Below are 24,659 nucleotides of genomic sequence, written 5' to 3' on the forward strand. Positions count from 1 at the left end.
GGGAGGTGCTTGTTTTCCTTGATGGAATGAGGTTGTCCAAAAAAGCGATGCTTTGGTGGTAAAACAAAGGATTTATGTTGAGAGGGGCAGATGGATGAAGCAGTGATTTCCAGATTGGGTTCAACTTTTCTAGGATCCAGGCTAGGGTCTCACATCATTCTGTCATCATCAGACTATCAGTCCATTACTGCAAATCTAACCCATGATACTAATGGCTTTTAGGGGAAATAACAATTGTAAATTCTTTGCATAAGCCCACAAAAGTTGCTCCATCTCTTGTCCAGTCCAAGGATTCCCTTTAGTGTCTGGGACACCCTCTTGCTTGCCTTCCCAGTTCACTGCTTTCCTGGTTTCACTATAACTTAATGCATATATAGTGTCCTTTATTGGGATGAAGCATGAAAATAAAAGTAGAGACATTCCATTCTGGAAGCAGTTCATTCAGCATTTTGCTCATGAAAAAACACTGCACGCAAATAGGCACTGATAGGTGCACACAGAGAAAAATCTAGCGGCAGTTGCTGCTTAGGTTTGTACAGTTGCTCTTTTGCCTGCAGGAATTTTCTATGGTCCTTCAGAAGGAACCTGTCACATATTTCACTTGAAATAATGACACAGAGTGTGTATCTAACATATCTAAAGTTCTTGTGACTCCTGTTGATGAAGCAGCATTCTTCCTGGCTAAACAGCACAGCTTACCTCTGTCGGGATTGCCACCGTGACAAAAGACCGGGAATGTTCCTTCAGAATAAGGGTGGATAAGCCAGATATGAACGCAGACACACACATACACACGCACAGAACAAACAGGCGTGCGTACATATAAGCATGGTTGCCACCTGAGGGCAGAATTAAGGCTGTGTTTACTGAGGAAAACACAGGCTCCGCTGCACACAGATCCTTCAGGCACCATGAAGACGGCAGGCGTGTTGCTGCTGTTTGCTCTAGCCCTTTGCTGCATCCCAGGTGAGTAGCTTTACTGCCTCCTGCTCTGCCTTTGAGTAAGCGCTGACTGTCTTTAAAACCACAAAAACATCCTCAGACTGGAAAGAGCTTCATTCTACAAGGACTTATTTACTCCTAGAAAGATAGTGTTGAAAAGACTTGACATCAAAGACTATCACTTATGGGGTAATATTTTAGCAACAGAACTGAGTGGGTAAGAACAACTGTGGGAACAGCTCTACTCTCAGCGCTAGTTTATGCATAATGAAAGAAGTGACATGTACGTGGTACAACCCGGAGACTCAGACATCCAGTATTTAACCTCTGAAATGTTGCAGAAACACAAATTATTTTACTGAATGAAAGCGAACATTTCTTGTAGTCATCCTGAACTGAGATGCAATTCGAGAGCCTGAACAGTTGTAGAAGCTTTTTAAAAGTTACATCTCACTAAATACTCCTCTTATTTAAGAGCTATTGTGGCAATGCATACAAGATGCTGCCTCTGTGTACTTGCCGGCTTTATGACCCTGTTTGCCTCAATAACTTGCTTAGTTTTGAGTACATGTCCCCTTCTATCATTTGAACCATGGAAAATGCATTTTTCTTCTTTCATTTTGTACGCCCTTTTTCATCTTGGCTGTGACCCTCATAAAAAAAATTATACTACAGAATGAATGTTGTAAACATACCCCATGCCACAAAATTTTGCCTGAAATTCCCTTTGTCTAAGAAGTCATATGCTAACAAACATTGAATTAGAAGTTGCAGATTGAGGGCAGGCATTCACAGTTTTTTTTTCCCTAACAGAACCCATGAATTGCACTTGTATCATATTTCCTTCTTTTTTTTCTTTTTTTCCAGATACTGATGCACTGCAGGTGAGAGACAGACCTTTCTATTTTCCATCGTTTCTTTCCTTAAAGCAGTTTCTGTATAAATCCTTACTAATCACATTGTGATCGAGCATTTGAAAATCCTGAGTCATCCAGCTGTCTGAACAATGTTTGCCACAGATATTATTGGATGAAATTGCCATTTTCATCTGATGATAGTTTCAACAAGTAGTGTGGTATTCAGTTCGTGTCCAAGTTATTCTCAGAGTTACTGCAGCAGCATTTACAATGGTTACACAGGCTCTGCATCGCTGGAGGCAACATACCACCGTACTCTTGCCCTGTCTCTGGGCTTTTTTCCCAGCATCTGCTGCTGGCCAGTACTGGGGGGACCTCAGGGTGTGTGTAGGGTCTCCTAATGTTACCTTTCTAACATATCTCTTGTTGAGAGCTTTTTTGTGAACATATATTGCATCTATCTACAGGGCTACTGCAGTGACTACCTGGTACCCAGAGCTGTCTGTACTATGGAGTACCTCCCACACTGTGGGTCTGATGGCGTAACATACGGCAATAGATGCTTATTCTGCAATGCATTCCTGTATGTATGAAAATAAATCTCTTCAGTAACTAAATGGCGAACTAACTTAGCTTAAACTAACTAATCAGTCTTGGCGACCGGTTGGAGAAGTAAAGTTCTTTTATTTTGTGTTTGCCTGTTCTCTTACTAGCAAGGGTCAATTTTTTATAGGAAGAATTTGCCAGGAATTCCTTTCTTTCTGGCATAAAGAGGTAACATTTAGTGGAGATCTTCATTTCCCTCCTAAGTAATTTGCTGAAGAGCTTTCTTCCAGCAAACAAAGTCTATTTCCTACAAACTGTTAATTCTCCCTTTAAATCAAGTCTTTGTTTTGTCTTTGAATGTTAGTAATAAAAGGAAATAGCTGTAAGAGTGTTCAGAAGTTTTCTGTTTTAAGTTCCTCTATGATATATCCTTCACCAGAGGGAGAGACAAACAGTAAAAGCCCAGATATTCTGTCTCTGAGGTACTGACTTCTTTCTCTGCAGGCGAAGCCGTCAGACTCTTCGCTTGAGACATCTTCAAGCGTGTTAACTTCTCGGCAGGCTTCAGCTCAGAAAGAGGAGTCCTCCCTGGCAATGTTCCCTATGGCAGATGCTCCCCTAAAGCCTTGTCCTGAACCTTGAAAGCTCCTGATGAATCTTGAAACCTCTGCTTAATAAAAAAAGCCATCAGCATTTACGTCTTGCTTTAATAATATGTCTCATTCTGTTTTTACCTAAGATGTTGCATGATTACATCACTGCAACAATGCTGGGGTGCGGGTATTAATGGGCAAATTACAGGGAGATGGAATACATTGTTCTGATCTACAAAGAAATCAACCCCAACTGCAAAGGCAATGGGTAGATCTTGAGGGCATCTGCCTTCAACCAGCTTTCCAAAAGAAAACCAGGTCTGGAGATGCATCCTGGTGCAATGCTCCAGTCGATTTATTCCACTAAGGGCATTTGGACAGACACTCTGCTTGGGTGAGAGCGACTGTCTGCCTCCCTCACCGCTGCTGTCAGATACCTGCTGCCTCACCCCTGCATTACTGTATGGTAGACTTTGGCAGCATGAAGCGGCCCCAGGCAAACCCAAACATACACATAATTAGAGGCAGTCCCAAGATTGTTGCAGCTGGGGGTGTTTTGTGGCTGCTCTGCAAAAGCAATGGAGGCACAGAGGGTTTGCTGGCACCAGGAGCTGCTTGCTCCTGTTTTAGTTTCCAGGGTTATCCCCAATTTCTTATGCCCACAAGAGAAGTGGTGAAGAAGGGCAGTTCCCAGCTGCATCCCTTCCCCTTGTAAGCAGGACTGGAAACCCACCTTTAGGTGAGAGAAGCCCTTTTACAATCAACTCTGCTTCCCAAAGCAACAGGACAGGATGTTTTCTCTGGGCAGGCAGATACCTGGCTGCCCATGTTTGTGTTTGCAATGTTCATCACTGTGGGGTACTGCAGAAAACCAATGGGCAGGCAGGCAGTCCTAACAGACCTGATGTTTGGAGGACTGCTAGCAATCACTACCGCGGCCCGTTTCGGCACCTCACCCACCACTTAGCTGCTGCTTGTAGGTAATTACGTCAACTGTTGCTCGTAGAGGATCCTTTGAGATTCTTCGGCCTCTGGAAATCTCAGCTGATGAAAGGAAGGGCTCAGAGTCACAGCGTTAATTTATTATTCATTAACAGCGAAGCACTGGCACTGTGGCATGCTGTACAGGCAGCAGTCACACAGTCAAAGAGTTAATGATCTTAAGTGACAATGTGTCACTTTCCAGAGACTGGAGAGAGCAGCTCTCTGAAGGGAGACAATGTATTTCCAGAAGACATGACTCTCTGCAACCATTTAGTGCCAAGTCCCTTCCCGGGGCTGGAATGTCCCTCCTGTGAGAGGGAGGTCTGTGTGCGGGAAGGCATTTCAGTGTCAGATGCAATTTCTTAGGACCAAGACAAATTGAGGCTCTGGGAGGTAGTGTCGGGGCTGTGTGGCTCAGGGGCTTCATGTTCCTTCCTGTCCCCCTCCACCGAGCGAGGGAGTCGGCGGTAAGAGAACACCTGCTCCAGCGCTTCTTTTCTTTCCTGGGAAGCAGCAGAGAGGATGAGGATGGCCCCCCAGGAGCCATGACGCCTTGGAGACAAGCGGAGCTCCCGATCGTGCTCAAGATCCCCGTGGTCCTCAGAGAGCATCTTCCAGGTGCCATGTCCGCTAAACAGGAAAATCCACCGGGCAATTGAGGGGAAACTGTGAGTAGAAATGAACGGGGACAAATCCTCCACCCTGGTGCGGAGTTACACAGCATTACTCGGGAGTAACCGAGGGCAGAGCAGGACCCCAGCGGCACCCCAGACCCCCTGACCCGGGGGGGGGGCAGCTTCTTAGGATGGAGAGGAAGACAGTCCTCTTTTATGGGTGCCTCGCTGGAAATAATTTTTTTGTTGCTGCTCAATAAAATCCTGCCACAACAACACAAAATCCTCTCACCATTACTAATCTAACTCTCCCTCCAGGAAATTCAAGGCAGGAAACATTGTCTGCCTGCCGAGGTATTTTATGGTACAATTCTTTAAGCAGTACCTCGGCACTTTATGTCATTATCTCATGTTTGTGAATTTAGGAAATGCCATTCAATTACCCCACAACCTGATTAACACATTGCATGTGGTTATTTTGTTCTGCTCTATTTTATATCAATGCTTCTGTTTTAACATATTGTTCTACTTGTTGCTGGCCAAAATATACCTCAGGCCAGTCTAGACCTTTCCGTTAACGCAGTTTCTCTCTGAGGCTTCATTCAGGATAAATGGTTTGTTAGTACGTTCTTTCTTGATGCGGAGAAAAATAAAACGATGTTTTAAAAGAAAATTACTTGGAGACGTCATTTTTGGGGGCTGGCTGTGTCAGAGCTATTGCAGTGAGGCAGAGCTGAGATTCGCTGAGGGATTGGGATGTGCAGGGCCAGATCCTCAGCCTTTTGCTGTTAGTATGCGGCTCCCAGACAGTCAAATTATTCCAGACACCCTTGCCTGTGATATCATCTATGCTTAAAAGACTGGAGATATGCAGGCAGCAATCAGATAGCTGAACTACAAGGAGAAATATTAGATGAGTGCGGCTTAGAGCAGGGGCTTTGCTTGCTGTAAATTGAATTCATGTTCTCATAGAAGATCCAGTTCTGCCCCCGTGTGCAGAGGTCTGGGAACAGCAACCTGTTTTGCGAGCTCTTGCGGTGTGCCACATCGCTAGTCAATGGCAAAGAAATGCGTTTTGCATTTGTCTCTACAGTAGCATAGACTGGAGCATAGTACCACTTCATTCTTGATTATGGTGTGGTGTGTGACAGCAGGATAGAGGAGCAAGGACAATGATACTGCTGCTGGAATAACAACACGTTGTCTTGCATGCACACATCCACCTTTTTTATTTTCAAAACAAATTAATAAGTATCATTTCTCTTTGTAGTCAGATGAAGCCTGTGACAAGTTTTAAACTAAAGCAGGGAATACAAATGAAGAATTTTTTAGGTTGTGGTAGATTATGGACTTACTTGAGATAGGGAGTATTGAGACCAAAGGAAAAGATTCCCAGGAAAATATGACTGCTATGGGAAGAAATAATGCTGGTATAGAAACTGGGTAGAATTTCCAGAGTTATTGGAAATTTACCTTAATACAAGAGGATCCATCATATGACTACCAATGTTTATCCCATTCAGTAGCTATAACCTTCTTGAATGTTTGCCCTCTAAGAACAGGTGAGTTCACTTTACCCTTCCCATTTGCAACATGTGTATGACATTTCCCAAAGCTCACTCTTCCAAATACATGGAGACAGATTTTTTTTGGCTGCTCCTAATGCCTGTTTTCAACCTGTCTGCTGCCCCGCAATTATTTCTGTCCCATTCCCTCTGTTTCTTATTAATGGAGCTCCCTTGTGCAATCCCACGTCACACCTAGCCCAGCAGCTCTTGCTGCCCTGCCCTGACTGCTACCAATTATCACCCATCCTTTCTCATAGACCCTATAGCAAGACTCTTTCCTTGCTTCCCTTTTTCTCCCTGCTGCCTGCTGAAGTGGCAGGGATTACTGGAGGAAAAGAGCTGCTTTTGGAGCAGTCCTGGCTGGCTACTCAGATCCTCAGAAGCAATCAATCAGAGGGGGATCTCCCCAGCGGATCTAATTAATCAAAGGGCAGGTGTTGGCCAAACAGGAGAACGATGCAGCTCCCTAGCAGATACTCTGACATTCACAACAGCTCCTGAGCAACCAGTGTGATTTCAGCCTGGCAGGAGAGGCAACTGGAGAAGTAGCACAGTTTCTGGTAACTGGGGATTTCAGATCTGGAGGTGGATATGGAAAAGCTCGGGTCGCAGAGCTGAAGAGGAGACGGACTATGTTCCCGTAGCCTCACTAATCACTGCAGAACCAGCAAGTGCCATCTCTACCGGCGGCTGGTGCAAGTTCTGAGGATTTTCAGGCTTTGGCATTCTTGCCCCTGGAGAATAATCAATATTAATGCTTCTGTGATTACTGTTTCCCTTCCAAATATGCTCATAATCAGTTCAAGGAATCTGAAAGTCAGTCAGGATGCTAAGAATACAACAGAAACAGCTTTCAAAGGAATCCTTCAACTTCTGATATTTGTGAATAAGATGCAAATAGCATTACTCATTTATTTGTCAGGAAAATTATTTCATTGATACAAACAGTACTGCACGTATTGCATTCAGCTCTGGGCCCCCCAACATAAGAAGGACAGGGACCTGTTGGAGCGAGTCCAGAGGCGGGCCACAAAGATGATCAGAGGGCTGGAGCACCTCTCCTATGAAGACAGGCTGAGAGAGTTGGGGTTGTTCAGCCTGGAGAAGAGAAGGCTCCGGGGAGACCTTGCAGCAGCCTTCCAGTACCTAAAGGGGGCCAACAGGAAAGATGGGAGCGACTCTTTATCAGGCAGTGTAGTGACAGGATGAGGGGTAATGGTTTTAAACTGAAAGAGGGTACATTTAGATTAGATATACGGAAGAAATTCTTCACTGTGAGGGTGGTGAGGCACTGGACCAGGTTGCCCAGGGAGGCTGCGGATGCCCCATCCCTGGCAGTGTTGCAGGCCAGGTCGGATGGGGCTTTGAGCAACCTGGTCTGGTGGAAGGTGTCCCTGCCCGTGGCAGGGGGGGTGGAACTAGGTGAGCTTTAAGGTCCCTTCTAGCCCAAACCATTCGATGATTCTAACAGGCCAAATCCTGCAAGCTCTATTCTGTGACTACAATTCCCTTACACTTTCAACTACATTTTTATGATTTATCTGCCCTTGCTAAGACTTGAACATCTCCCACGATAATAAGAAAAACAATTCTGATTTTCTATTTAAAACTCAGGCTGCCTTTAAGCCACATGTATGAATCAAGCTTCCTCTAAAGCACAAACATGTTCCATCCCTCAATTCCTTAAATCAAAAATGTATTATTTTATGCAATATTCCTTATTTGGTTTTCCATACCCCGGCAATAGAGTTGAATCACTTAACAGAGCCTAGCATGTTATTCTTCAATTATCTTCCCTAAACCACGACTTTCAGATGACATTCTAAATTTAATGCCATACGATAGAGGGGGAAGGGGGGAGCCTAAGGACTCGCCTTCAGTTTGCAGCTGCTGCAAATTTTTCTTGAATGCCTCTGGTTTTAAGAAGCCCATTTCACCTGCACAGAATACCCCTTGTGTGCCATTAAGAGGAGACATTATCCCAGTCCAGACTTAAGGCTACTTATTCTCAGCATTTCTTAATCAGACTCATACACATTGCCAACAGATGAATACCTCTTGCTCCTACACAGAAATGTCCTATAAACTTCTGAAGTTTTAGGTAATGCTTTCCTGTTGTGATCACTGTTTCCTTCCTTTTGGTGAGAAATCCAGTGTACCAGAAAACTACAGGAGAGAGTGTGGAGAGATTCATTGAGCCCTCAGCATCTCTAAAGTACACTGATGCCTGCCAAACCCCAGATTTTATGTCCGTAAAAGCTTAGAGTGTCCCTTGCTGCTGTGTCCCCCCCCCCACCTCTGCTGTGCCACGCAAATCTCCTGGAGCCCAAATACCGTTTAGTGTATGCAATATCGTGTGTGCAAGTTCAAACGCTTTCAACAAATGGGCTTTTTTTGCTTTACCAACTTCCATACGTAATTTCACAACATCTGCTATTGAGACAGTGCTCTTGTTTGGAAAGTACAAATCACTCTTTGTACAGCAGGGCGCCTTTGTTAACAAGCTGGGTGTAGCTCAGATTTTTGTTTAATTCTTCTGGGCATCTCTCTAACAAACAAGTATTCTTTAGAGCTCAACTCAATAATCAATACAATTTTCTTAGTTTACAGAGCAAATAATTACTTTCTGGGATGACTTCACAGGGTCAGGGAGATGTATATATACAGTGTGGATAGAGAAGGCTGAGAACCACCTACTGAACTCAACAGTGACAGATTTGCAAGTAACAGGCTATACAACCATCTCTGCTATGAAGACAACAAGAAGTGTTGCCCTTCTTGGGCTTGTGCTTCTCAGCTGCCTTTCTGGTAAGTTGTTTTTGTTACAGTCTGTGCTAGTATCTCCAGTCCTCCTGAACATTTGCCTTTATATATACATCCTAAAGGAGAGTTCAGCCCTTTGGAAATGTAATGATTTAGTAATACGCAGGCTCTCTTTTAATGAACTTTATCCTTGTGCGGATAAATACTATAGATTGGTAGGATGCATTTGTCTGATTTAAGCTTATGAGCCTTAGTGGGGATAATAGTGCCGCAAAAGGAGAAAAGTTTATGTCCTATTTCTTCTTTAGTCAGTCAAAATTTCCAGTTTCACAAAGAATTGATTTTTTTAATCTTAGTATATAACTTCTTGTTTACTTGGAGTAGATAAAACATTTGGGAAAACAATCACTTCTCAGTAATGAAAAAGTATATTTGGTTACTCTGTTGGGAAATTGATGATTCCAAAGGAATTTTAGTCAAGGACATTGTACAATTTTTATATTTTATAATCTCTGTTTTTATTGTAGATATTGTTATTGCTCAAAAACGGGTGAGTAGTAGATCTTCTTTGTCATTTAGTCTTGATTTCTAAGTCTAGATGAATAATTCATACTCACACTGTATCCCAAGGAAGGCTTGAGGGAGGAAAAAAAGGAAAGTGAGCAAGAAAGCAAGAAGGAAAAAGCCCCTAAGTATTATACCACCTCTTTTCCCCAAAGTAAGAAAATACCATTGTCAGAGAAAGATAACTTACCGTAATAATGATAAAAAAGACTGTAATTAATAACGTAGAGTGAGTCAGCACAACACAGAGCGCCAGCAGAAAATCTACACAACTATTGAATAACTGCCTAAATATCTTCCCTGTCTTGATTTCCCAAGGAATGATCATTTTTGCCTGCAATTCTTGCCGAAAGTACTGAAAGTCTTAATTAGTAGCAAAAAGGTGCTTTTGTATGCTGTAAGAAACATGGTATATTTTGTTCCCTCTCTTCTTCACCATGGAGGAACAATAGGGAAAAAAAATTACCAACAGTAGTCTCCCAACGCAGCGAAAACATGATTAACACAAGCATACCCTTCTCTCCATTTGGAGAAACGACAAGTTGTCTTTAACAGGCCTCCTGCGGCACGTACATGTTGTCTGGAAAAGAGGGGCTTGCTTGTCCCCGCAACTATGAACCCGTCTGCGGGACTGACGACGTGACCTACTCCAACGAGTGCTCCCTCTGCAATGAAATCTTGTGAGTACCAGGTCTCCTGATTACCTACAATGCCAGTTCAAGCAATAGACAAAAGCCTTTGGGGTTGTGACTAATCGTGGGGTGGACTAGATTTTTCCTAAGTTTCTGTCTTCCCTAATGCCCGCGATCTTCCGTGTCGAAGCTCCTGAATGATTAATTACTGGGGCTTTATGAGTGAGATGACTACATGGTATGAACAGATTAATCCTTCCTTTCCTTCTCTCTCTCTCTCCCTCTAGCCGAAACCAAGCCGTCGACAAGAAGCACGATGGAAGATGTGTTAAGGTATCGTCTGAGATTGGTTCCTTCTGCTGCGCTGAGCAGTGGTGGGTAAAAGAGAGCTAGACAGAAACCTTGCCTAGGATTAATTCTGTGCTAAACCCACAGAATTCCAAACTGTCAGAAATGGAATGAAAATGAAGAATTTCAGATTTGCAAGAATTTCTTTTAAATTTTGTTTGAACAATGAGTTTTTAAATGTTATCTTGTGTATAACACCAGACTTAAGAATGGAAACTTTTGATTTCTATAATGCTTCTGTGTTATCAAAACACTTCTCTTTAGACTTAGACTTAGAGGCTTGTTGAAGCTAAGAAATTCCCAGAGGAAGTTTGGATTTTCTAACAGAAAAACAATTCTATCAGAACATTTAACATAAAGTTTGTTTGCCAATATATGGAGCTACCGTGGAGAAGTATCTCTATTTTTAGGTTAGAGAAAGTAAAGAAACAATTTAACATAACACAATGCATTCCATTTCAGTACACTCAGAGTAACTGCAGAAACGCCGAGGTGAGCATAAACTCCATTTTAAAGTGGCATTGACATTTCGCAGCAAGAGTTGCTGCCGCATAAGGCATTTTAGGCAAAGATCCTTCATGGTGACATTCATGGTGAAAATCCCCAAGATGACAGGGATGAACCTCACTTCAGGACAGGAAAAAACAGATACTCCAGGATCATGCTGTACCCACGTGCAGGATTTCAACTGTTTGTGCTCCTTCAATGCCACCGCGCTGGGGCTGGGAGCTCCTCTCCCTGGCAGACCTGGGGAGAGGGGGAGATGTCTCTTGCACCACGCTCTGTTGCACAGGACTGATGCAAAGGGGAGCAGAGATTAAAATGTTGTTCTGTGACTGTTTCAGCTTGACTGTACTGGCTACCTGAGATCCAGCGGTGGTGCGATCCCCTGCACCCTGGAGTACATGCCCATCTGCGGCACTGACGGGATTACCTACGCAAACAAGTGCAGCTTCTGCAATGCTGTGGTGTAAGTGAAGGGGCTGGGTCACGGGAGGGGTTTCTGGATCCGTAGGTGCTCGTGTTGGTATTTAGAGCATAAGGAGGTAGTTTGACCCGTGAAGTGGCTGCGCTGTGCTCATTCATTCTCAACTCGCTTTTTTCTCAAAGGAATGGACTGGACATAGACCTGAGGCACAAGGGAGAATGCTCAGAGGTAAAGCGCAGAAATCTGCACTCTTAACTGCTGTTACAATACATTGTACAACACAAATTCACTGAATTGTAACTAAATAATAGAAATGCCTGCACCATCCTGGTACATTTGGCCTGGAAATAGGATTTGAGGAACATAGTTAAAGTATGCTAGGGTCAAAGGGGATTGAACCAAACCCATGACTCAGATACGCAGTGTGCCCTCTGACCTGGGAACACAGCAGTCAGCGAATGCTGAGACCTTCAGTTACTGGGAAAGGGGCTGAGCAAGAGTTGCTGCCTCATACCTTCTGCGGGAGAGCAGGAGGGTCATATACTACTGGCACTATTAGTAGTGGTGATTCTTCAGGTGGGAATACTTTTCTGCAGCGTGGCTCGCGACCATCCACTTTCTGTATGCCTGGCTCTGCTAGCCTGCTGAACCAGAGCAGCCAGTGGGAGGGCCAGCCTGGAAATATCAGCACGGTCATTTCACTATTTATAATAGTATTTATTAGATTTTTTTGTCCCCGCCTTCTCCTCACTTCAGGCTGCTCCAGGCAAGCGCGTTCTCTGCCTCTGAGTTTGCAGAGTTGCTAGAACAACAGAGCCCTGCACCTGAAAAGAGCGTTTATGCTTTGGCATGTCATAAACATTAAATAAACATAAAACACTCAGGTAGGAAAATATAAGGAACAAAAGCTTTAAAATGTGTTGTTGCTCCATTATTAGCAGATTGACTGCGGCGAACAGCCGGGTAACAATCTCATCTGCACCGCTGACTATAAGCCCCTTTGTGGCTCCGATGGCAAAACTTATGGAAACAAGTGCCAGTTCTGCAGCGCATTTTCGTAAGTATGGAGCTCACCATGTAGCCATGAAATCAGAGGAGCTGGAGCACATGCAGCAGCAGCAGCAGCAGTTGGTGTGGAAGCCCCAGAGCTCCTGTTAGCCCCTCGGTAAATCCATCCCTGCTCCATGTTCCTCTCCTGACACTCACTCCTCTGCCACCCCCCAGGCACTGCAGATCTTAAGCCTGAGTGAGTCTTCTCCTTCCCTCGCAATTAAATCCAGCTCCCCATTTGCAGGCTCCTAGCGTTGCTGACTCCCTCCCTGCCAGATCGTTTTAAAGTGTGACCGTAGGAGGTGTCCAAAATTATGGGGTTTGTCCCAAATCTCTTTAATGTGAGAAAGCGTGTAACCTGGGGAATCAGGAAAGAGGTGAAACATTAAAAGAAGTACTTTATAACTTGGAGAGCACGAGAGCATTGGCTTATTTGGGTGAAGTTAGACTATAAAACTGAGATCCATGTCTGTAATTTTGGTCTCCCTCTTTCTCTTCAGGCGGAGCCAGGGAACTCTGTTCTTGAAACACCGTGGTGAATGCTGAGCGCTGGAGCCATACCCTTCGCCCTGATTTTTCCCTTACAAATCCTGCAGTCAAACACGCTCTTCCCTGCTCCCTCAACTGTTGCACATTGGTCTCTGCTTTGATTGATCAATAAACTAAACACAGCCACTCTCTTTGCCATGGACCGGTTTTTGGTTTTGGTGTTGGTTTTTTTTTTTTCAGGGCAGGGGTAATGGTCTTCAGGCTTTTAGGTACTTATCTGTCAGGCAGGAGAAGTTGTGAAATAAACCACAATAAAGAGCAAAGCGTAACACCCATCACACACCAGCCCAAGCCCTCACAAGAGTACGTCACTCCATACCAAACCATGAGAAGAGAAACCAAGCTGCTATAAAATACTGCCACTTTCCTAATTTCGGTGTCTTATAGAGTGTAAATGGATGTGTCTTTGTCTTCGAGGAACTGGTCCTTTTAGGGGCCCTGGTGTGGGGGAATGGCCCTGGGGAAGTGTGAAAGAGAAAGGTGGCCGTGGTCAGCCCTACCTGGTCACACCTGGGCAAGGGGCAGGTCTGGCAGGGCATTGTAAAAAGGAGGCTTATGGCAAAGGGAGGAGGCTATCTCATAGGGAAGAAAATTAGGAACTGCTGCTTCCTTGAAGGGTGTGTCCGTCGAGACTGTGTTGATCAGCAGAAAATTGCAGCAAGCTAGGCAAGGCTGTAATGAGCCTAATGAGAACCCGAGGACAAATTAGACTGGGCTCAGGCTTTGAGCTTCTTGCAGACAAGATCTGAAAAGTTGTACTTGGGGTATTTGAGGCAGAGGTAGGACAGGAGACCCTTCAGGAAAAGGTCTTGGATTCTCTAATCCCAGGAAAGAAGGGCCAGAAGATGTGCTGGTAGGTCCAAGATGCTTTCTGTCTTGGGAAAAAAGGTATGGAGATAGCATCTTTGTGGGAGCCTAAAGAGTGCACTGGAGAAGCAATGATATATATGAATGTTCATGATGATGTGCCACCTTTTGGGGTGAGTCAAGGAGTTAATATGCAAACAGCACAGGCAAAAAGTCCCTAGTACCATGGCTCACACACTCCCTTCCTCTTTCTTTCTCCACCTTCCATTCTCTTGTTATGCAGCAAGAATACCTGCTGCCAGGGCTGATACATAGGACAAAATCTGTGACTTCCAAGCCTTTTCGTTTGGGTCTCGTTTCCTGAAGTAGATAATTTCTTGAGCAGGAATTTTGTAGGTGCTTTCCACCAGAACATGAGAGGCTTGTCCTTCCCCTAGTACTAGCACAGAGCAGTGCTCTGTCCTGGGAAGAGGGATGGAACTTCTTATTCTCAGGGGTTTTTTTCTGTTAGTACAGGCAATATAAATCACATCATGCCTTTGTGCCTGCTCTTAAGAAAAGACAACCTGGAGAGTCATGAGAGTTCTCACTGCTTACCTGCTTGTATGTGTGCGAAAAATAATTAAGGAACAGTCTAAGTAGCTAGTGGATGTGAACAGAGACCTGTCAGCACAGGACAGAGCTCTGCTATAATTTCTTGTTGGCCAAGAGGTTTATGGAGTGGCTACAGACTAGTGGAGTTTTGGCCATAGCAGGAAATTGTCTTCACCAGTAAGACCCTACTGTAAGCCTTCTCTGCAGTGGTGGTTTCTGCCTGAGGAAGCCAGACACTTGCTTAGGAGCTTGGAAGGCTTTGGAAAAGCCCAAAGAAGAGCTGCTCACCTAAAGGGAAAAGGAGGGCAAATGGCAAGTACTGGGTATGTGGCTGTATCCTAGATGCCTTATAAGCCTCTAAGCAAGAACTCTTTAGAAGATGGAAAGGTTTGTGTCACATAAGACTAAAGACTGACCCAGCACAGATAAGTACTTGGCTTGGCACCAGCACAACTTTGCCCAGCTACACCCCTTAGACTGCAAAGCAAGGTCCAGGTGCCCTTCTTGTACCCCTGATTTTCAGAGAAGTCAGAGGGACAGAAGAAATCCCTCACCTACACCAGCAAGTGGCCTGTTTCAGACGTTATAAAGAAGTGGAAAGGGGTAATAATGATAATCACCTGGTTGGTAATTTAGTCTCTTCCTCTCCTCAGCCCGGAAGGGATTGGTCCCTGCGGTACGTTTGCTGAGGCTTTAGCCAGTCAGTTAAGCTGCAGCAACCGAAATGTTTGGGTAGATAAAGAACTGAGGCATTAAGGCTGTGGTCGTAAGCAGTGACGTATGAAACTAGAAAAGGCAAACAAGTAGTGCTGTGAGTGGCAGAACTAAGCGTGGTTTTGAACGGCGCTGCGGCTGACTGACTTGATAACTAAATTATATGAGAGGCTGCGTCGTGAGCTCACCCTTAATAGACATCTGAGAATTCACCTGTCAGTCACAGCTTCTCTGCTGTGTGGATTTTAAGATGTCTAGCAAGCTGCAAACTCTAATGCTTCCCCAGATGTAGGGTATTCATAACACTGCTGTCCTGCAGAAGCTCTCTCCCTTCCTGGCTGAGAACATTAGTAGCATCTTTCCTCTGTTGCTAGACATACGTATAAAAATGTTTTTATTATTTTTCAGGTTTTTTTGCTCCTATGTCAAATTTCGTTGGAACTAGTTGCAGATTCAACTGGGGGAACTAATAAACAGATATATCTATACACATTGGTCTCCTAAGCCTTGTCTCCTTAGGAAAGCATACTAAAATTTTAAGCTTATCAGTATCTGAACAGATATTTTGCAAATGGTGCAGCTGAACAAATTCTTGCACCGGCTCAGCTGGAAATAGAGCTCAGGTCTCCCAATTCCCCATCAAATTCCTGTCATTGTCACTCGCTGTGGGAGCGGAGCCCTAACATATGTTTGTGAATGCGAAAAACTGGAAAACATTGACAGCTAGAGTTTAAATAGTTCAGGGAGGAGAGTCAGCAGTCCTATCTGGGACTGTGCGCACAGCTATGAGAGCATGTCACATCGGAGCGCTTCTCCACCCCAACCCAACAAATTTAGAACCATCCTCAAAAATAGCCAGGGAACAACGTATAATTGGTTTCACAGACAACACATTCTCATGCTGTGATTTATTTCGTAACGTCTAGTGAGTGTCATCACGCCGCACTCAAAGCCTCGGCGCTGGCATTCAACGAGGGCCCAGAGAATGAAAATTACCAGCTTCCCTGATGAATCACCGCTTTGAAAATTCACCCTTGTGAGAATCCTGTGACTATTCAGAAAAAAAAAAAAAAAAAAAAGATATTACAAGCCCGTCTATCACTCATATAATTAGCCCTTTCTAGGTTTGATGTGGACAGGACAGCATTCCTAAAGCACCATAAACACAGCCAGGACCAATAATGGCTTTAGAAGCAAAGTGGAGAAGTTCTCACAATTAAGGTGGGGAATGAGGACAGCTACAGATGGGTGCATAAATACACAGAAAGGCAGGTCTGTGTGTGCACTGTGGGCTCCGGTGCTGAGACAACACCTCCTGCACAGATCGCTTGGCTTGGACTAAAGAGCTACCTGCAGCATGAAGGCAACAGGTGCCTTAGTGCTTCTCAGCCTGCTGCTGCTCTCTTTCTTCTCGGGTAAGTGATCTTTTCCCTAGCATAGAAAAAAAAACCAACCAAACCCCAAACCTTTCCTGACAACAGCAAACTTTGGAGAGCCTTGATCACCGGATGACAGGCTTGAAGATAAAGCTGAGCAAGTAGAAAATATCTGCGGGACTTGCTCACTCATATGACATATTTCCACTCCTCGTGTGCCTCCGCAGTGAATAACGCAGCGGAGGTGTCACTGGGAGACAGAACGAGCAAATTCTAAGCAGCTCTTTCAGCAAATGTACCAAAGCAGAGTGTAATTATGAGTTTTTGGTACAAGTGTTCGCTGGAGAGTTTTGCTGAACCAGTTAGAGAAGAAACTCACTCACCTCAGGGTCATCAGCACTTGTTTTGATCCTAAGCATCTTGGTATTTGGTGTTGTCCTTGGAGACGTGGAAACGTAATTAGATGAAAGTTTCGGCTTTCATTTATGTTGCAGAGAAAAGCTTGAAAATTAAATTCAAATGTCCTCAAGGAGTCAGAACAAAGAGGGCAAATTAAAAGGATCCAGCATGTATTTATCTGGAGATTTACACATCTTTCTGATGATCTGGGGAAGCTGAGTGATGATTTTTGAACATATAGGTCACATTAGTGTTATCAATTGCTTGTGTCCAGCTGACCCAGCTCTGCAAGGTTTGTGGCGACAGTTATTGAAGAATGTACAGAACAAGAATTATTTACACTTGTTTTTCTGTGAATAATTTGAATAAAGAATTCACTTGAGAAAATTGCAAGCTGTGCATGGAGAAGAGAGGTGAATTACTTTGTACACATTATTCATTATGAAATATTCATCTGTCTCTAATTGAGTCTTAATTGGGACTGGGTTCTGTCAGAGTGCTGAAGCTTCCTTCCAAGGCCAGGCAGAACAGCAGCAAACTCTGTGATCTCCTATAAAATAAACAGATGTCAAGAGACATCATCATAAAGTCTTCTGTAGCCACATGTAATATTTATAAAAACTATCTAATGAGCTGTTTTGTAAATAGTATGCAGATAGCCGTAACAGTGACTTTACAATTAAGGCAGCCTAGCCTGACCTGAGGTCATGGTAAATATACCAGTGCCAGGGATAAAAAACACCGAAGGGCAATACGATTGGCAGAAGAACTAGGGTGGGTTGATGGATGATGGTCTAGGTGACTGAGAGTTGGGTGGGATTTCCAACGTGTGGGCGCCCGAGTGTAGGACAGGGTCCTCCCATCTGCTGCCCCAGGTTCCCTCCTGCCCAGAGCCACCTGAGCAGCGCCACAGCCGGCTGTGACCCCGCTGACCCAGCAGGTACAGCCTCGCATCCGAACCTCCGCTGCCCCGCTGCTGTGCGAGATGCTGGGTATTTGTCCCACGGTGTTGTGACCCAGATTCTGCAAATCTGCATTCAAGCCACCCTGGAGTGTCGGGCTCCCCCTTAGAGACGTTGCAGGGTCGCCCTGTCCCACAGCTATGACTCAAGCTACGCGCCTGACTGCAATCTTTGCGGTGAAGAAATATTAAGAGGATGGACTGATTAGCTTCAGGCCCCGAGCCTGTGGTTACAGCGGGTATTTTTGCACTCTTACTGACCTGCACTGCCTGTTCTGCTCTGTATCACCCCATGATGTCTCTTTGTATTTTGGCCGGGATGAACTTGCCCTGGGAGAGTCTCTGGGCTGTGCTGTACTGAGGCTGGCTGTAAAGCTGACCATGGAGTCTCCTCCACGGTGCAGGCTTGTTAGCAGTACCAGCCATTTTCGTCATTCAGATGTGCAGGACGCTAAAAGCCTTAAAAGTCAATATAGCTTTAAAATCTCTGTTGAGCGCGGCTCCAGATCCGATATGGCAGCTCGCTTCCCCGGGAGTGGCTGCCTTCCAGGAGATTGGGTTATGTGTCTGAGGTGCAGTTAGCAGCTGAATGACTGATTACATAGTATTTTAGTAACATTTTTCAAAAAAGCAAAATACTGAAAAGCAATTCAGATAATGTATTTCCTGCCCCCTCCTCCACCGCACAGGATGATGGAGTAGGAAAAACCTGGTGCATGTTTCATTGTGGTTTGTATAAAGGGTTTGTGACTTTAGTTCAGCCTCTGTCAGAAAATAATGCTGATATGTAAAATCTGTGTTGTTTTTTTTTTTTTATTCCAGATGTAGCAGGTCAAGACATTGAAGAGGTTAGTGCAGCTGTTTCTGCTTACTAACTGTGCATTTTCTAGAGGAATGGTTTTGTAACCAAGATCCTGGTGCATGGTAAACAGTTTTTAATGTCTGCTGGGAGCAGGTGGGTCCTTCTAAGAAGTCCCAACACTTTGGGGAGTTCACCGTTGTACAGGGGATGTTACGTGTGGCCACATTAGCAAGTAGGCCAGGGAAATAGATGGTTGATTTAGCAAATGCTTCCCATGATTAGGTCTAGGGTGTTTACACAGGGTTGTGTTTGTACGCAGCGCCACTTTTATCCACTTTGCTCCACTGTCCAATCTTCTCACGAAACAAATGGGCTATTAAGAGTGTTTTATCTCCCCCAAACAAGGTCCATCACTGGGACTTGCCCAGAGACAAAATACCTGTACATTTCCTGGACACCATTTTTAATTCCCCATAGACTATGGTTTTCTCCTCCTTCCGCTGGGAAGGCAGAAAGCTCAGCAGGCACCAGGCTGAGCGCACAGTGTTGCAAGATGCATGAAGCCATGCAGCAGTGAGCTAACTTGGCGCCAAATGCCTGAAAGAACATCAGTGCTGACTCTTCTCCTACGTGCCTAGGCTAATCCACTCCTGTCTTTGGGAGATCGAGACTTCTCCCAGGTGACTATAGTTTTCCCTCCTCAAATGTGAGGCAAAGCCCCCCCTGAAACACTGCTTCTGCTCATTTCTGACAGGGCTTTTTTCTTTCAGTAAATAGCCGGTGTCATCACTGCCCCTTTGGTCGTCTTGTCAGAAAAAGCATTATATTAGTGACGTTGTATCCAATTTGGAAAGTGAAAGAAAGAGTATGGGAGTCCTGAAAGAGGTTTCTTCTTATTCCTTTTGCAGATTTGTAGAGAGTTTGTAAATAGAAGCGTGTACTGCACAAGGGAGTCCAACCCTCACTGCGGCACGGATGGCATCACGTACGGAAACAAGTGCGCCTTCTGCAAGGCAGTGCTGTAAGTGAAAGCAGAGGGGATCGGAATAACAGAGAGAGAATTGGCTCCATTTCCACATATGTAATGATATTCTGCATGGAGGGGAGGCCCTGCATCCAGGCTGCTCCTCTTGTATGGACCAGCCCCTGAATCGTGCCAAGCGGAATATTTCCTCTTTGGAATGGAGCTGTGTGAATGCAAGTTAATTTTAATTTATTTCTAGGCTTTGCATGCTGCTGGTTGCCATGCCAAGAGGCAGCACGAGGCCCGGGAGGCAATTGCATCCTGCCTGTACCTTCTGCACGCACTAAATTGATGCACATTTCCCACTACATGCTACAGGCTGCAACTCTCACTGCCCACACTTCTGGATACTGAGAAGTGTCTGGAGGAATGCGGGAGCTGAGCCGTGCCAAATTATTCCTGAAAAGTCTGAATGGACTTTGTGGAACAAGACACAAAATCTCAGAGGAAGAGCCTGAGTTTCTCCTTTTCCTGAGCTTTGTCACCTTTTAAAGGAGATGCAATAGGAGCCAGCACCCCTGGACTGAACGTGCTTGCAAAACATCCTTTTTTCCTTAGCAGTCCTTAACATTTGGTGCACACTCAAGGCTGCCTTATCCTAGGGGAAATCAGAGAAGAGCAAGGAGAGGAGAAAATGGCTTGATGCTCCCTGTGAGGCACCAGAGTACGCTAGCATGAGTCAGGCAAATGGTCCTGTTCGGACGGATGAGCTCCTTGTCCCACGCTGCTGTGTCTGTCATGCACTGCTTTGTTAAGTCTGACTTGCTCCTTTTACAGGAGAAGTGGAGGGAAAATAAGATTGAAGCACCTGGGGAAATGCTGAGTCCTCACCGTCACGGAGCAGCAACAGCCGCACCCCCGTCAGCAACAGCCGCAGACGCCTGTGCGCAGACACGGGAGCAGCTTGCCCTCATCTCCGCCGTCTCTGCTCAATAAAATAAAACTCAGCACGACTCTTTGGCTGGATTCCTTTTTCCGTAATACCCAGAAAAGCGCTTTGATACAGCCGTGCTAGAGCCTAATGCGCGGCTTCGCTCTACTGTGCTATTACATCACCCTCCTCCCGGGAAGCAAGGCGCTCCCTGTGCCGGAGCGGCTGTTCCCACGGCTCCCGTGGGCTGTGTCCTCCTGTCCCCAGCAGCCGTAGCTCTTCTGTCCCGGCCTTCCTGACAACTTGGCACACGCTTGCCGGGCAGCCAAGCAGCGCAACCGCTCGTGGGCTCCTGCCCAACTCTCCCCATCCCAGGGAGTGGGTGACAGCGGGCGCCTTTATTCTTTACCCAGCCTCCGTAGACATGTTCCTTCCTCTCTCAGAGGTTATTGTGGGAGGGTGACAGGAGATCTGGTGAACAGCGTGACTGCATATGCCTCATCTCCTTTGGAAACCAGAGACAAACAAGCTGAGGCTAGGGAATATTGCTCCATTTAAGCCTGCAACAAGAAGATGGCAGGTGGAGGCTGGTTTTAGGCAGAAGCTGCAAGGCTCTTCTTTCCAAATCAGTCTTTCTTCTTCCTTCTAAGGGAACGCTTTGTCTTGAAAACTGTGAACTCACCAGCATTAGTTTCCTGCTGCCAAGTGGCTTCTCATGCTAATAAAATTATATTTAGAAGAGCGCCAGATTGTATAAAGTGTCAATAACTACAAAAAAAAATATTCCCTGGAGGAGAAGAGCTGTGGGCTTCCCCTCCCCACCTCTAGGATGAACTCTCCCTGAATCATACGCAGACCTTGTTGTTCTACGCACAAGTATTTCTATTTATTTACAATTTTTAATACACACAGACTTTATTCCTTTCTTTACGTTTCACACTGCTGTCCTCTCTCTTCTTGATGTTGTCTGGAAAATCCTTCTTTGTGCAAACATGAGAAAATGAATTCTATAGACTCTCCCCATTCACTGTGCAAAATTCACACAGGGAAATACTTGTGGCATCCCCTTGTTAAAACATTGGCAGCAGATCTATAGGACGCCAGCTCCTTCATGTTAAACACTTAACTTTCAAAGGGAGCTTTAGATTTTATCATGAGCCTCAGGGGCCAACATATTTTGCAAGCACCTAAATGCTGAGCATCTAAACCTCCGGACCTTGTTTGGACAGAGCTTGAGTGTCTGCCTATCATGCCACAATCCATGCTTTAAACTCAACTGGGGCGCAATGCCTAAGAAGAGAGGCCTTAGCAATGTGCTCAGCGCAACTAATGCTGGCTTCTCTTCTGATAATTCACATTTGCGATGACAATTCTGACAAATCCTTTGTCATTTGGTAACTTTACAGGCAGCATGCAGGTGGCAGCCAGCCAGCGGTTGAACCGCGCAGGCAAAACTCCACGTTGGCTAGTTTGGAGCTTCTCTTGGACCAGCTGTCTGATACTGATATTTTTCTCATCCCAGCCTACTGGATTCTTGCAACATCTGCCACCTCTTCTTGGAAGCTGACTAACCCTCTCTGTGTCCCAGGTTGTAGAGCCAGGGCAAGTGACTTGTTTGGTTTCAAATTCAGCTGTTGCATTAGTAAACTCAACAGCAAGACATCCAGAACATGGACAAGTGTGAGGGGACCAAGAAGCATCTCCTGCACAAGGACAAGTGGTCATGAAGGACATGTTGGGAAAGTGGGAGGACCTTCCTCATCAATCCTCCAGCTTGGAGCAGGATGACCTCTGCCTGTCCTCTCCTACCTGAGTTATGCTGCGATGATCCTATTACGTTGCGTGGCTCTGGACCTGCACCATATTCAGAGCACAGGAGCAAAAAGACCCCATTTTTAAGATGGAAAGTGACATTTTAATGAGGGAGGGGGTATGGGACTTCCTTACACCTGAGATGGCCCTCAGTGACTCCAAAAATCTCACAGCACATTCTCGTATCTAATCCTTTTTAATCTGGAGGCTGAGATAACAAGGACAGATCACAAGAGAACAGAAACTACAAGAGTTCACTATTTGATAACCATTCTGTATTTTGCTCTTTCAGTGCAAATAGCAAATAAAAACACCTCTGTACGTCTACAGACCCAACTACCATCTCCTCCACCTGTGCCGGGGAAGTGGAAAATGGGAGTCAACTCCTTTGAAGAAACAATTTCCCCCAGTCAGGGAAACTTCCCAAAACTTCCTCACCAGGAGAGACCAAGAGAGGCAGTGCTACACCAAGCAAAAGGGCTTCTGTCGCGGTCCGTCCTTCTGGCTGAGTGGGCACATGGCTCCAGTTAACCGAGACGGCAGTGATGCTTTGCTGGTGCTGTGTCCGTTTGCTCTTGGTTTCAGAGTGCTGTGCTCACATTCCCAGCAGGGCTGATGGATGCCAGGGACAGGGTAGGAGTGTGGCAGTGGCCACAGGCTGTCCAGCCTGAGCTCCCATCTGTGTCTGGCTGCCTTCCCAGACACATACCAAACCAGAAACCAAACCTTCAGCCACTATTTTTCCTTTGATTTCCTTCCTCCACCTTTTAAGTTGTGTTGGGTTTTGGGTTGGTTTTTTTTGACAGCTTTGAAAGGTGAGTCATGATACATTTGAGATCTCCCTCTTCTATTAGATAACATGAGCATCTTCGCAGCTTTTTCTCTCCCTGGGGAGGAAGGGGCAGAGGCTGGGGTGGGAGCTGCCCCAGCATCTCGGCTGCTGCCAAGACCTGCCCCTTGCAGCAGAATGAGGGCCCTGTGCTCCCTGTGTCTCACTCAGTCCCCCTCAGCAGGTAAAATAATGGAAGATTCAAATTTGTGCATGGTTGCTCTTACTGAAAGGAAGCAATTGCTCACAGCTGAGCACCCTCCCGTGACCAGGCTATGCACATGGCAGAGGGGAAGGATGTATTTCCATCTCACAGCTTCACTCTGCTGGTGATGCAGCTGATACATTATTGTGTCCAGGCTCTTGGCCCATTTAACTTGTGTGCTCCACCGCTTCCTCCTCCTCCCCCAGCACAGGCACGTGTCACTGTCGCAACTCAGTTGAATCCTTTGTCCTACTTTTTTCCCTTGACATTCACAGTGTTTGACAAGGCTTTTCTAGCTGCCATGGGATGATCCTAGGGTGGTGGTGCTGACTGCAGGCTTCCCACAGCCCACCTGGGGAGGAAGCTCTGGACTTGGCTGTCATTCCGGTTCACCCTCTTTTCCCTACGAGAAGGAAGGCTGGATCAGGTTGGAAGGGACTTTGGTCCAACCTCCTGCTCACGGCAGGGTCAGTTCTGAGGTCCTAACAGGTTGCTCAGGGCTTTATCCAGTCTAGCATTGGAAACCTCCAAGGATGGTGCATGGCCAGTCTCCCTAGGCTACCTGTCCCAGGGTTTGACTGTCATCATTGTAAAGAAGTTTTTCCTTGTATCCAGTTTCAACCTCTTGCAACTGTCTCATCTCCAAGCCCTGCACCACCATGAGGAGCCTGGCTGCGTCTGCTCAGTAACCTGCTTGTTAACTGGCAGGCTGCTCTTACGTCCCCCTGAAGCCAGGGGGGACCAGGCTGAACGAGCCCACATCCCCCTGTCTCTTCTTTTAGAGCAAATGCTCCAGCCCCCAACTCTCTTGGTGGCTCTTCACTGAAATTACTCCAGTTTTTCAATGCCTTTCTTGTATTGGGGCAGGGCCCAAAGTTGAATACAGGACGGAAGGCTGAGCTATGGCGACAAGGAAAGGGATTGTTTGGGCAGTAGGTAGGAGAACTGTAGGAGTATTGCAGGGGACAGAAAAGATGTAGATGGTGACAGTTGCAGGGAGCGACAGGAGGGTGTCACCATGTATTGGGTCCTTTAAGGATCAGTGAGCAGCTGAGCCTGCTCTGGGGTGAAATGACTCCCAGATGCTGGGAATCAACCAACAGTTCCCCCCATCCCCATCACAGCTGAAGGACTTAAATAGGAGCCCAGGGGAAGCATTTGGCTGTTTTTACTGACTCCGGAGCAAAGAGAAGGTGAGGGGTTTGCTTGTGGTGTGAGAGTTTTGGAATGTGGGGGTTTTTTTGGGTTGATGGGGGTTTTGGGGGGTTGGGTTTTTTCCTGAAATAAGCAGTGTAGTTTAGGAGGTTCTCATAGGAATAGCTGCAGG

At 45.6% G+C, this 24,659-nt stretch overlaps 3 protein-coding genes across 4 annotated transcripts; all 3 read left to right on the forward strand.

Annotated features, from left to right (window-relative positions):
- Nucleotides 1–827: 827 nt before the first annotated feature.
- LOC115334359 (ovomucoid-like) lies at nucleotides 828–3,032 on the forward strand. Its single transcript, XM_029998470.1, has 4 exons — nucleotides 828–966; nucleotides 1,810–1,826; nucleotides 2,267–2,382; nucleotides 2,850–3,032. Exons 1-4 carry the CDS (start codon nucleotides 912–914, stop codon nucleotides 2,893–2,895), a joined length of 234 nt encoding a protein of 77 aa, XP_029854330.1. The 5' UTR covers nucleotides 828–911; the 3' UTR covers nucleotides 2,896–3,032.
- A 1,188-nt stretch (nucleotides 3,033–4,220) lies between these two features.
- Nucleotides 4,221–13,080, forward strand: LOC115334358 (double-headed protease inhibitor, submandibular gland-like). 2 transcript variants are annotated; one of them, XM_029998468.1, is made up of 10 exons: nucleotides 4,221–4,315; nucleotides 4,437–4,590; nucleotides 8,748–8,912; nucleotides 9,395–9,417; nucleotides 9,987–10,111; nucleotides 10,351–10,396; nucleotides 11,257–11,381; nucleotides 11,522–11,567; nucleotides 12,278–12,396; nucleotides 12,890–13,080. In XM_029998468.1, the coding sequence occupies exons 3-10, from the start codon at nucleotides 8,855–8,857 to the stop codon at nucleotides 12,933–12,935; spliced, it is 588 nt and encodes a 195-aa protein (XP_029854328.1). In that variant the 5' UTR covers nucleotides 4,221–4,315; nucleotides 4,437–4,590; nucleotides 8,748–8,854; the 3' UTR covers nucleotides 12,936–13,080. The 2 variants fall into 2 exon arrangements, with proteins under 2 accessions (XP_029854328.1, XP_029854327.1); XM_029998467.2 differs by lacking the exons at nucleotides 4,221–4,315; nucleotides 4,437–4,590 and having other exon boundaries at nucleotides 8,595–8,912.
- A 3,126-nt stretch (nucleotides 13,081–16,206) lies between these two features.
- On the forward strand, nucleotides 16,207–20,568 carry LOC115334211 (serine protease inhibitor Kazal-type 6-like). The gene is made up of 4 exons (XM_029998152.1): nucleotides 16,207–16,468; nucleotides 18,612–18,637; nucleotides 19,500–19,612; nucleotides 20,393–20,568. The coding sequence occupies exons 1-4, from the start codon at nucleotides 16,411–16,413 to the stop codon at nucleotides 20,436–20,438; spliced, it is 243 nt and encodes an 80-aa protein (XP_029854012.1). The 5' UTR covers nucleotides 16,207–16,410; the 3' UTR covers nucleotides 20,439–20,568.
- The last annotated feature ends 4,091 nt before the right edge of the window (nucleotides 20,569–24,659 follow it).

Source organism: Aquila chrysaetos, chromosome 22 (genome assembly GCF_900496995.4).
Source record: "Aquila chrysaetos chrysaetos chromosome 22, bAquChr1.4, whole genome shotgun sequence".
In the NCBI taxonomy this organism is placed as follows: Eukaryota; Metazoa; Chordata; class Aves; order Accipitriformes; family Accipitridae; genus Aquila; species Aquila chrysaetos.

Coding starts and splice junctions, on each gene's coding strand:
- LOC115334359 (XM_029998470.1), top strand. CDS start 912: ATGAAGACGGCAGGCGTGTTGCTGCTGTTTGCTCTAGCCCTTTGCTGC. Junction 2,383..2,849: donor TTATTCTGCAATGCATTCCT/GTATGTATGAAA, acceptor CTTTCTCTGCAG/GCGAAGCCGTCAGACTCTTC.
- LOC115334358 (XM_029998468.1), top strand. CDS start 8,855: ATGAAGACAACAAGAAGTGTTGCCCTTCTTGGGCTTGTGCTTCTCAGC. Junction 10,112..10,350: donor TCCCTCTGCAATGAAATCTT/GTGAGTACCAGG, acceptor CTCTCCCTCTAG/CCGAAACCAAGCCGTCGACA. Junction 12,397..12,889: donor CAGTTCTGCAGCGCATTTTC/GTAAGTATGGAG, acceptor CTTTCTCTTCAG/GCGGAGCCAGGGAACTCTGT.
- LOC115334211 (XM_029998152.1), top strand. CDS start 16,411: ATGAAGGCAACAGGTGCCTTAGTGCTTCTCAGCCTGCTGCTGCTCTCT. Junction 18,638..19,499: donor CAGGTCAAGACATTGAAGAG/GTTAGTGCAGCT, acceptor TTCCTTTTGCAG/ATTTGTAGAGAGTTTGTAAA. Junction 19,613..20,392: donor GCCTTCTGCAAGGCAGTGCT/GTAAGTGAAAGC, acceptor CTCCTTTTACAG/GAGAAGTGGAGGGAAAATAA.